This window comes from Littorina saxatilis, linkage group LG14 (assembly GCF_037325665.1).
Source record: "Littorina saxatilis isolate snail1 linkage group LG14, US_GU_Lsax_2.0, whole genome shotgun sequence".
NCBI lineage: Eukaryota > Metazoa > Mollusca > Gastropoda > Littorinimorpha > Littorinidae > Littorina > Littorina saxatilis.
Window position 1 is genome coordinate 28,296,502 of NC_090258.1, and position 12,871 is coordinate 28,309,372.

The 12,871-nt window shown below is 41.2% G+C and overlaps 1 protein-coding gene across 1 annotated transcript in view; it reads right to left on the reverse strand.

Moving 5' to 3' along the window:
* The window catches only part of LOC138946571 (mucin-like protein), a 154,066-nt gene that overhangs the window by 78,153 nt on the left and 63,042 nt on the right, over positions 1-12,871 (reverse strand). Inside the window, exon 7 of the mRNA XM_070318014.1 lies at positions 11,228-11,461. Coding sequence (XP_070174115.1) covers positions 11,228-11,461 — 234 coding nt within the window. The remainder of the gene's footprint in view (positions 1-11,227; positions 11,462-12,871) is intronic.

Below are 12,871 nucleotides of genomic sequence, written 5' to 3' on the forward strand. Positions count from 1 at the left end.
AGACCTAACGTTTAGCCATGGCGAAGACTCACAAGGACTCCTCATGCACAAAAATGACTGCACAACAGCACTGATGGGCGTGTCATTTAAAATGATAGTGCATGTTATTCGAAAGAGCTTGCTTATATCTTTAAAATAACTTTATATTCTCAAAAAAAAGTATGCCCGGACAGTGACGGAGATGACGTGTTTGGTAGTATTTATTGCTCCCAGAACCAGGAGTAATAAGGAATTGATATAAATTGATGTGCCAAAGTTAGCTCATCGCTGACCATAACAGAGGTTATAAATGTTTAACCTTTACATCTGTTTGTATTAGCTGCAGGGCCGCCGGCCAACGAAAAAATGAAATGGTCGCTTCTTATTGACATTGAGCGTGTAAGCTCTCTGATTCAGTCTAGACAATGGAATTGCATTTTAGCTTAAAAATCTTAAGTTCATTAATCAATGTGTAACTTATAACTCTAATTGAAATCAAAATTTTGAAAAGAGATTTAAAATGATTGCATGTTGTTCTCTGCCATTTAGATAATCCAAAACGTATATAAATTATTATCTTTTCCTTCCAATTATTGTAAGCAGGTAATGGGAGAGGTGTTCCATTCCATTAATCAGAGCTCCCCAAAATGCGTGTCCCTGCGTCCTATACCCACAAGAAGCCAAAAACACGTTCTAGAAATTCTTGTTTGGGGTCCCGGGACCCACTAAATCTAAAAAGAGAGGGTCCTGGGACGCACTAAATTTCGTTTATTGTGCGTCCCGTAGGTACTGGCTGTATAAGAACAGAAAGTCAAGTAGAAAGCGTGTGTGAGATAGGGTGTGTGTGTTTGTTTGTGTGTTTTCCATTCAACAACGTATTGTTGGAAAACTTTCCTGTAATATTCCCATGAAAACAAACATTTTATAGCACACTATGCTTAAACACAATGTATTATAAGTTCTCCGGGGGCTTTGGGGCCTCGGGACTCTCGGGACCCTCTAAACCTCCTCTGAAGGGGTCCATGGCTCCTCTACAATAGGGGAAGGGCCCCTAATATGGACCGGCTCCTAATATGGACCACCTCCAGTTCTGACAAACTAGCGGCGCTAGAGCGCTCAAAACAATTTCATTCGATGTATTCACCCTCTCTAGATAACTTGCACATGTCAAAACAGTTGCAGAAACACAAACCTCAAAACCGTTAGGCTTTTTCTTTTTTTTTCACTTTTGGCAGCGTTCACTCTAAATTTGCCGCCTAAAACGAACTCGTTTCTGTCCACAGCCAAAGCTTTTATCACACAAAACGTGCTATATATGACAGCTAAGACTGTATTTGTTACATTTTAGCAGTGTTGACCCCGAGTTACTACTGCACACAAAAAATAATAGCAAAATCTCAAAGTATGTGTGAGTCCCCTAATATGGACCACCTTTAACAAATTGAAGAAAATAAAAGCTAAAGGCTATTTTCATTAATTCATTAAAAAGCTTGCTGAAAATAACCTATAACTAGCCCTCGAGATATCAAAAATATATAACAAATAGTCTTCTTTTCGTGGAAGTTGATAATTTCACTTATTTTCACTATGTTTTTGATAAGCTTCTTTAGTTTCCTGGTGTGCTTTAAATAATGCTCTCATCAACCCAAAACAGATAAATCTAAAGCATATTTTAATTAGTCTGACTTGCACACTAAGTTGTATCATGCTATTTTGAAGTACAGGGGGCTTTTTACAGTGATTCGTGAAGGCCTCTCCACTGGTCCATATTAGGCGCCCAGGCTCCTAATATGGACCATTTGTGATTTTTTTCTGTGTTTAATTTTTGCTGAATGTCTATCAAAGATATTTTACTCTAATTAGGCCTAACGGTTAACCAAAGAGAGAAGGACTACCAAACACAACATGAAACTTCTTCGCAAGAAAACAAGATAGTTATCAGCATGAAACAAAACGTGGTCCATATTAGGAGCCCTTCCCCTACTTTAAAAAACAAGAGGCGAAGGCTTCAAGGCTCACGAAAGAAATCGACAAACAGTAACACAAACTCAATCACTCGTCACACATACACACACAGTAAGCATAGGTGACACTGTGCAAGAAAGCGAGACACTAGATCTAGATCTGTCTGTCTGCATGTAGCCTACTTACAGGGACACGACTGCCAATGGCCGATTTCGAAGAAAAAACAAGAAGGGCAAAGCCCATACGACTCACATGCTTTACACATTTTTCCTACCAAAATACATGTGACCTTGACCTAAGGTCAAGGTCATCCAAGGTCATGCAACACAAAGCTGTTAATTCAAGACATAGGAAGTACAATGGTGCTTATTGGCTCTTTCTACCATGAGATATGGTCACTTTTAGTGGTTCACTACCTTATTTTGGTCACATTTCATAAGGGTCAAAGTGACCTTGACCATGATCATATGTGACCAAATGTGTCTCATGATGAAAGCATAACATGTGCCCCACATAATTTTTAAGTTTGAAACAGTTATCTTCCATAGTTCAGAGTCAAGGTCACTTCAAAATATGTATACAATCCAACTTTGAAGAGCTCCTGTGACCTTGACCTTGAAGCAAGGTAAACCAAACTGGTATCAAAAGATGGGGCTTACTTTGCCCTATATATCATATATAGGTGAGGTATTGAATCTCAAAAACTTCAGAGAAAATGGGAAAAATGTGAAAAATAGCTGTTTTTTAGGCAACATTTATGGCCCCTGCGACCTTGACCTTGAAGCAAGGTCAAGATGCTATGTATGTTTTTTGGGGCCTTGTCATCATACACCATCTTGCCAAATTTGGTACTGATAGACTGAATAGTGTCCAAGAAATATCCAACGTTAAAGTTTTCCGGACGGACGGACGGACGGACGTCCGGACGGACGGACGACTCGGGTGAGTACATAGACTCACTTTTGCTTCGCATGTGAGTCAACTAGTCTCGGCCCGCTCAAAATAACAATGACCGAGACTTTCAGTAATTCTTTCGCGTGACGTCTAACCCTCTTACGCCATAATGTGACGTCTCACCCTCTTACGCTATAATGTGACGTCTTCAAATGTTAAAGTTTCTACCACAGACACACACACGCACACACACACACACACACACACACACACACGCACGCACGCACAGACAGACAAAGTTACTGTGAGCTTGTGACCGACGACAGTTACGGTGCACATGCACTTGTGTACATCCGTTTGAACTTGTGAACTCGGGTACCCCTGTACTATCGGGGATCCACTAAGGTTTCCGAGACTGTGTTTTGTCTTTATTGGAATGGTCTGACGGAAGAGCCGATTCTTAAATTTGCATAGGTAAAACGATTGTTTTTTGGTATAAGTTTCTGGAGTAAAATTGTGATTAATGTTTTTGTGAACAAGAAACAATTGACAGGTGACTTTATTCCATCTCTCTTTTTCTCTCTGCCGCGATGTAATTTTGAATAGTTGAAGGTGATGTTAAACACCAAGTAGAGAAAATCAAGGTACTCGACACCCCTCGAGTCGAAGTGTGTTAACCTTGTGACGCAGGCACGCGGAATGTTGGGCCCTGGGACCTACTGAGACTTTCTTTCTGCTTGGAATTCTGAAGAAAGACAACGTATATTTTTGTGCGTGTGTTTTCTGGACGCCCGTTGTGACATGTTTATTCACAGGCTGAAATCCTTTGGGATGTGAGGAATTCTTTTGCTGGTAGGTTAATACAATTTTCTTTCTGTAAATGGGTAAACAGTGAGAAGAGGAGTATGCTGCTTGGGGGAGGATTTATTTGAATGTTTATGAAGACTGTTTTATGAGTTGAATGTTTGGGAAAACTTTTGTTTATTGAATGCTTTAGAAAACCGTTTGAGAGAACGGTATTGTAGGTATGTTATTTGATAGGAATGATGTGTTTGGTTGTTTAAAGAGTTAGTTTGTGGTAGTTGAAATTGTTGAGTTGTTTACGTATGCTTACGGCGTGCATTCTGTGGTTTGCAAAATGGCGGAGTGTGCGACGGGGTCTTTTTCTTTTTAGATGGGGTTTTCGTAGACGGGTTTTTTAGTGGGTTATTTTAGCTAGGTTTTTGTAGATGGGGATTTTGTAGATTAGTTCTCGTAGACTGGTTCTCGTAGATTAGTTCTCGTTGACTGATTCTCGTAGATTAGTTCTCGTAGACTGGTTTTCGTAGACTGGTTCTCGTAGATTAGTTTTCGTAGACTGGTTTTCGTAGACTGGTTCTCGTAGATTAGTTTTTGTGGACTGGGTTCTGTAGACTAGTTTTGGTTAGAGGGGCTCAGTGAGTTTTTGTAGATTTGGTTTTTTTTAAGAATTGTTTCAGGTTGTTTGTTTTAGATTTAGAGTTTCATTGTGTTTTTTGGGGTTAAAGTTGAGAGTGAGGATTTAGAGTAGAGTTTTAGAGTGTAGTTTGGAGGAAGGATTTAGTGTGTTTTTAAAGTGTAGCTTTAGAGGGAGAATTTAGAATATAGTTTTAGAGTGAAGAATTGAGAGCGTTGTTTTTTGGAGTTGTTTAGTCCTGTTGTAATACATTGAAAGTTTTGTATTTGAAAGTAAACCCCCGTTATCCCACACATTCCCCTTTTCATCTTATGGAATAACAGAACCTGGTAATATAACTTGTGTCAGTTGCTTTGAGTGTTTGTGCTCGGTGAGAAAGGGTAAAGTAAATTGGCACTCGGTTACATTACGATCGCATAGGCTACACAAAAATTAGGACAAGACAATGCATGTCGTCATGCATTCCTGGAAATTTAATGACGCCTTCTTCAATTGAAACATTCTGTCATTGTAAAACGTCACTCCATTCATTCTGATTCCGAGACATCATGAATTGATCTTAAGTTTTTGGTCTTTTTACAACTTTGTTAACAACTCGTAAGGTAGAATGTTCATGTTCATGTTCATTACTTTATTGTCCCATCGCTGGGAAATTCGGGTCGCTTCCTCCCAGTGGAAAGCTAGCAGCAACGGAGTCGCGCTACCCAGGTGCCTGCGTGTTTAGGTGTATTCAGCCACCTGCACTTATGGCAGAATGACCAAGGTCTTTTACGTGCCATTGTGATGACACGGGGGTGGGACATGGCTTCCGTCTCTGGGTCTGCACATAAAGTTGACCCGTGTCCGTCCCGGCCCGAATTCGAACCTGCGACCTTCCGATCACAAGTCCAGTGCTCTACCAACTGAGCTACCGTCAGTTTAATTCTCTTTGTGTCTTTGTAATTGGCAGAAAATATGTTAGTCATTTTGTCAAATTTGTGTTACGTTTTTTTTTCTTTCTTTTTAGCTCCATTTCCCGACGAAGCCCCCAGCCTGCAGGCGCGAAAATTCGGCATCACCAACATTTCATGTTCATATGTGATTACGTGATAAGTGAGATAACGAAGAAAAAAGTACGTCATAAGCAAGGGAGGTTACCCTTTCAACTGTGTGTCTGTGTTACTTGCAGACCAACGTGTGACGGTTTTTTTTATGGAAGAAGCAAGCTCACAAGAAAAAAAGGAGACGGGTTGGGGGTTGCAAATATATCTAAGAAAGAGCTCATCACAGCCTATCGGGTACATCATATCCTTTTTGTAGTGGATTGCCACACTGATCGAACAGGAGTGAATAATTAAACGACAATGCCGCGTGTAATGGGCGATTCATTTTTTCCCAGAGAGTGCCGAACATTAAAAGGTAATTGTTTTTATTTTGGCGACCACTTCCTGGGTTTCCACCTGGGAAAGTCTCATCAGGCAGTCCCTGACATGAAAAGAAGAAGGATTGTCAAACAGCAATGCAAGGGAGTGAAACATATTACTATAGTATACTGTTCAAAAAAAGAAACGCATAGCTTGTAATATTTGGTTAATTTAGTTATATGGCTACAAGGATATCCACCAAACTGCAGAAAATGTTTATCTGGTCGTCGACCTTTCGTCCATTGCCACAAGTGAGCTCTGCACGTGACGCATGCGTTATCAGTGGCTACAATGTCAAAATTGCTCATTTGGCATGACCACTCGTCATGCTTCAGTGTAATCTCGTGAAACTCGGGGAATATTGAGCTCTCACCATGTCTTCCAAAACCCATATAAGCGGATTGTTCGCCACAAAGAAATCAGACGACAATTCAGCGACGAAAGATGGCCCGATTGAGCAGAGAAGACCGCCAAATTGCATTGGGTCGTTTACAAGCAGGCCAAAGTCAAAGTGCAATCGCCAGGCACTTCCACGTGTCCCAGAGCACCATCAGTAGACTGTGGGTCAGGTTTCAAGCCACTGGCTCCGTTGCTGACTTGCCACGAGCGGGAAGACCAAGGGCGACAACTGCTGCTCACGACCGCTTCATACGGCTCCGCCACCTCCGGAATCGTTTCCTGTCGGCCTCATCTTCTGTCCAGGCTCTCCCCGGGCCACACCGATTATCGGACCAGACCGTGCGGAACCGCCTGCATGAAGCTGGTTTGAGAGCTCGCAGACCTCACAGAGGAGCTGTCCTCACCCGCCGCCATCGCCAGAACCGAGTGCAGTGGGGCAACCAGCACCTTCGCTGGACCGTCCGGAATCACTGGATCGAGACACGTGTGGTTCAGCGACGAGTCCTACTTCCTGCTCCAGCGACATGATGGTCGGAGGAGGGTCTACCGGAGAGTAAACGAACGTTACGCGCCCAACTGTGTGGATGAGGCACCCGTTCATGGTGGTGGAGGCGTCATGGTGTGGGGGGCGATCAATACCGCTGGAAGGAGCACCCTGGTGCACGTCCAAGGGCGCATAACTGCCCAGCGATACGTGGAGGAAATTCTGCGCCCACACGCCCTTCCTCTTCTGGCTGACCAGGATGCCATATTCCAGCAGGACAACGCTCGCCCGCACACAGCACGACTCACCACCCAGTTCCTCACCGACCACCATGTCCAGGTGCTTCCCTGGTCATCCATGTCGCCAGACATGAACCCGATAGAACACCTCTAGGATGAATTGGACAGACGTGTGCGCAGGCGAGAAGAAGCGCCGGCAAATCACCGCGATCTATTGCAGGCACTTCAGGAGGAGTGGGACACCATCCCACAGCAAGATATCCGGCATCTGATCCAGTCCATGCCCAGAAGGTGCCGGGCAGTTGTTGCTGCTCAAGGCAGCCACACCCCCTACTGACTTGACAGCCTCGGCACCCAATCGTATTGATTGACTGATTGATTTGAAGATGCAAATGAACTGTGTGTGCATTCAACTGTGTCCATACCAAATTTCAAACAAATAATCTAAATATTGGATTTTCTGTTAATTTTTTCGAAAAATAAAACAAATTTGGCAAGTAACAACTGTGCGTTTCTTTTTTTGAACAGTATAGGTTCCCTACATGTCAGCAAATCTCCATCTGATTTCCATTGTCTGTGAAGGGCGCAACATTTAATTTGGAAGTTTCAGCAGGTGGTCCTAAATGTAGAATGCTCTTTCCCAACTTTTAGCAGTGTCCTCATTCCTAATCTGAAAATCATTCCATGGAAATTAGGTCCAATGCTAGAACATATTGCAGGGACCAACGCGACCTGTCTGGGTTTCTGATTTTGGCAAGGCCGAGATTTTAGAGCTGTTCTTTTCGTTTCAATCGAACCACAGGTGAATGAAATACTACAAGTAGACATCACTGTTCATTGGCTCTATCGACGCCCATTTTTAACCGCGTGCTTCCCTTTATATGATAAACCGTCCATATATCGTCGTTCTCCCGAACTAACTCCTTAGTTAGAATCGAGAATAGAGGATTAATGCTCTATAGGTAACACCGCGACTATATGTAATGATGAGAACAAGAAAACGTACAAATCACAAACACGAACAGGAAAACCGACAAGTTGACAAATGCTCGATCGCGAACCCCGGCACCTGGAAGGTATGGTTGCAGTTCAAGTATTAGTTTTCACACGTTTGGATCGTGAGCCTTCGTGGCGTGGTGGTAATACCCGGCGGTGCATATCCGGCGGTCTCGAGTTCGAGTCCCATACATGGCAAGTCATTTGTAAAACATTTTTTTCTCAATTGTTCAACTGTTTCTTCTTTTCCTAACTCAATATACTTGTATTTTTTTCTTTTTGATTTATCCCAAAGGTTTTGAGTCGTGTATTGATATTCGAATATAGTACGTGAGTGCCCTCCAGTGAACAGCTTTCCCACAATCCCGTATTCTATTTTTGGTTCGGGATATCCCCAAGGAAAGGTCAAAGGGCATAATATGTATCATCGCGTGTCGACTGCTGGTAATAGTAGTAAAGTACTCCTAGTATGATAGACTTCTGGTCCAACATATTGACTTGATGTTTTGAATCCAAGTGTCAAAGATCTTTCTTCGGAAAATGTAAGGAAACAATACATTGATTTTGTTTAACCGTAACTTGACCCCTTTCTTTATTTGGTGTTTAACGTCGTTTTCAACCATTCAAGGTTATATCGCGACGGACTTGACCCCTTGCTGGCCTTGAAATTTGACAAAGGTTAATCGAACTCGGGTCATGTCTGGAGATTATCAAATCATTGAAATGAGTGTATTTTCAAAGAACTGGCTTAAAAAAAAAGCTTTTTTGTGTTACACATCTATGACATTTATGGGACTGTGAAATTTGACGAGGATCAATTAAACTTGTGTTGTGTTGGAAGATAATAAAACCGTGGAAGTGTGTAAAGATATTTCTTCAAATACGTTTAACAAAATGAATTTCGTAGCTTCTGAAAAGAATTATACAAACATCTTTTGGTATACCATAACATCATTGTGCGACAAGATAATTAGATAAGTTGACTGCTTAGGGTTAAACAAAAATGAATAGATCTTTTAATTACCATGCAAAATATGACCTGTTTTAGCTGTTCTGATATTTTTAGTCGATGTAAACGAGGGAATTCTTGCTTTCGTGAATGTTATTCTAGGGGTATCTGTTTTGTCTGTTTCAGAGCATACACTACGTTACGTAAATGTTATTCTCGGGGTATCTGTTTTGTCTGTTTCAGTGCACACACTACGTTACGTGAATGTTATTCTAGGGGTATCTGTTTTGTCTGTTTCAGTGCACACACTACGTTACGTAAATGTTATTCTAGGGGTATCTGTTTTGTCTGTTTCAGTGCACACACTACGTTACGTGAATGTTATTCTAGGGGTATCTGTTTTGTCTGTTTCAGTGCATACACTACGTTACGTGAATATTATTCTAGGGGTATCTGTTTTGTCTGTTTCAGTGCATACACTACTTTACGTGAATGTTATTCTCGGGGTATCTGTTTTGTCTGTTTCAGTGCATACACTACGTTACGTGAATGTTATTCTCGGGGTATCTGTTTTGTCTGTTTCAGTGCATACACTACGTTACGTGAATGTTATTCTCGGGGTATCTGTTTTGTCTGTTTCAGTGCATACACTACTTTACGTGAATGTTATTCTCGGGGTATCTGTTTTGTCTGTTTCAGTGCATACACTACGTTACGTGAATGTTATTCTCGGGGTATCTGTTTTGTCTGTTTCAGTGCATACACTACGTTACGTGAATGTTATTCTCGGGGTATCTGTTTTGTCTGTTTCAGTGCATACACTACGTTACGTGAATGTTATTCTCGGGGTATCTGTTTTGTCTGTTTCAGTGCATACACTACGTTACGTGAATGTTATTCTCGGGGTATCTGTTGTGTCTGTTTCAGTGCATACACTACGTTACGTGAATGTTATTCTCGGGGTATCTGTTTTGTCTGTTTCAGTGCATACACTACGTTACGTGAATGTTATTCTCGGGGTATCTGTTTTGTCTGTTTCAGTGCATACACTACGTTACGTGAATGTTATTCTCGGGGTATCTGTTTTGTCTGTTTCAGTGCATACACTACGTTACGTGAATGTTATTCTCGGGGTATCTGTTTTGTCTGTTTCAGTGCATACACTACGTTACGTGAATGTTATTCTCGGGGTATCTGTTTTGTCTGTTTCAGTGCATACACTACGTTACGTGAATGTTATTCTCGGGGTATCTGTTTTGTCTGTTTCAGTGCATACACTACGTTACGTAAAATCAATCTGTTTGCTTAAAGGCATATGTACTCGATGACTATACACGCTAATTGCTTTACCAACAGCTGGAGACATGCTAAATTAAGTTCCCTGCAAAATATTGTGGTCTAGGAGCCCTTAAATGTTGAGATATGTTAATTTTCATTTTGATCTGGATCGTCCTATTTATAGATTTGGCAACACATGTAACGTTGATGCAAGGGAGCTAACACCGCGGCTTTGTTGACATCCTCACTTTTTCAGAGGCTAGAACAAGCTGTAATGCATGTATTATGGTCCGCGCATGGTGACATATCGTCATTATATGGTCTTATGGTGCGTTTGACATCGATTGTGGGCAAACTACACTTTGTAAACACGGGAGTGCGTTAGTATGCCTTTAATATTGCAGGGGAATATGTGGAATATATATATATATATATATATATATATATATATATATATATATATATATATATATATAAAATATCAGAAGTTGTGAAAGAAACAATTGAAAGTCAGAAGAGACTTTCTTCTGAGATTTGTTAAAATCTCTTAGCAGAGCAAAATATATATATATATATATGTATCGATTGGAGATTGGATTTCCCTTCTTTGATTCATGTGACGTCAGAGGCCGACAAAAGTTTATAATTTGGCTTTTCAGGTTGACCGAAACTTCAAAGGAACTAAAAAAAAAAAAACGTCATGTGTTTGATTGCATGTGTGTGTGCTGTTCAATGTCAAAACAACAACAAAGTCAGTACATGACGTGTGTTTTGTAGTTCCTTTGAAGTTTCGGTCAACCTGAAACGCCCAAATAATTATGAAGCTTATGTGTTTGATTGCATGTGGATTGCATGCATGTGTTTGTGTGCTCGTTCAATCGTCAAAACAACAACAAAGTCATAGTACCTGAAAGGAATTCGATCGATACATAAATGTTATTTGCGTGTTTGACCAAAATATGACATTTTACACAGATCTCGACAGTCATTGTTCACCTCGACCGCTAGCGCGGTCTCGGAGAACAATGACTGTCGCGATCTGGATAAAATGTCATATTTTGGTCAAACACACAAATAACGTATAATATATATATATATATATATATATATATTTGAACGGTTTTATAATAAAAGTTCTCATGATAAAAATCTGCACACAAATGCATTTACTTAGGAATTGTTATGAAGGGTAGTATGTATTATTACAGTTTTTTGTATTTGGGTCAAGCCCGAAGAACACCCTTGTCGGATTCTCCTCGGCGCCAAAGGCTGTAAAGACTGTGGCGTTGCTCAGCTTTCCTGACTCAGTCTCAACCAGGTCTGTCCGAGCCTGAAGGGTAAAGGCCACTGGTGAACTGGCAGTTACCATGGTGTACTCTCCCCAGCCGTTGAAGGTGTAGCCGCGTTCGTCCAGAGTGACAATGTCACAGCATAGCCAAGCTACAACAAAAGAATATATCCTTTATGGCCATACGTACTGGGTGCAAGAATGGCTTATAAAACACACACACACACACACACACACACACACACACACACACACACACACACACACACACGCACACAGAAACACAAATACCACCCCTGTCGTGTCGATTCCCCGTCTATGTTATAACATTTAGTCAACACTTGACTAATTGTAAACAAGAAGAAGAACAAATATTAGCAATTGTCAGTAAGTACTGGTGTCACATGACTGATGTGAACCAGTTGATTGGCTAATGGCGATGCGCTTAAATCTGTTAGCGCACTCTTAGAGTGCGCTAACTTTTCCACAGAGCGTATTCTTACGCCCTTTGCCAAAGCGAGACTGTACTCTCATCCTCAGAATTAATTAATGACATGTAGCTTATTTTCTTCATTTTACCAAAAGATAACCATACATTTCCTGCGGCTCAAAGCAGAAGGTTTTTTTTCCTGACAGATCGCAGGCGCCTGTGCCACAGTTAAGCCCACTGACCTAAAAATAGAAGCGGCTGTATCTCTTCCACAAATGGTCTCTTCTCGTTTTGACTTGCAAAGATTCTTCTCATATGCCGTGTTAGTGGCATGTAGCTTATTAACCACATTACTAAATGATGAGTTAGTGTAAAATTCCCAGCGGCAAACAGAAAACACAAGTGTTATTCCGATAAAGTATCAGCTAGACCAACATTTGGAAGTCGACTCTGTTATAGTAGACTACACTGAAATACGACTGCATCAGTTCAGTAAATGAATAGTTTCCGAATTATTATGTCAAGGCAACAACAATCGGAATCGAAAACGTGTAGGGTTAAGACCGTTCTTACCATGTATAAAACTTATTACCAGCCTGCCTCATGCATGCAGATGAGCAATTGTTTTTGAAATGAGACTGCAGTGCAGTGCCGTGGTTCGATTGCCCTAGCCGCATAGCAGACGACATAAACCCCGCAGCAAATTAACATGTTGGGCAAATGTGAACAAACAAACGATGGGGACATAATACGTGTAGGGTTCACAACATTCTTACGGTTCATATATATATATATTACCAGTCTCCCCGATGAGTGAAGATACAACACAAGAAACATACCACATTTGCTTTGAAAATGTGCTAACCGTGGCCTTGGCCGGAGTCAATTCAAGGGGCAACACTCTGCACAGTCAATCTGTCAAAGCTCGATGAAGGTTTCGAATCGCAAATAACTAAGAGCACAGTCCTTTCTCCGAGTTTAAATGAGGTCTCTATGAAAGATCATCACTTTTTAGCTTAACGCTACACTGGAATTTACCAACAGAAATTAAACAAGAGTTTGCGTGTGATGAAAGCACGACACACTTGAGACAGCCCACACAAAAGTAGATCTGACACAAACCTGACCACAC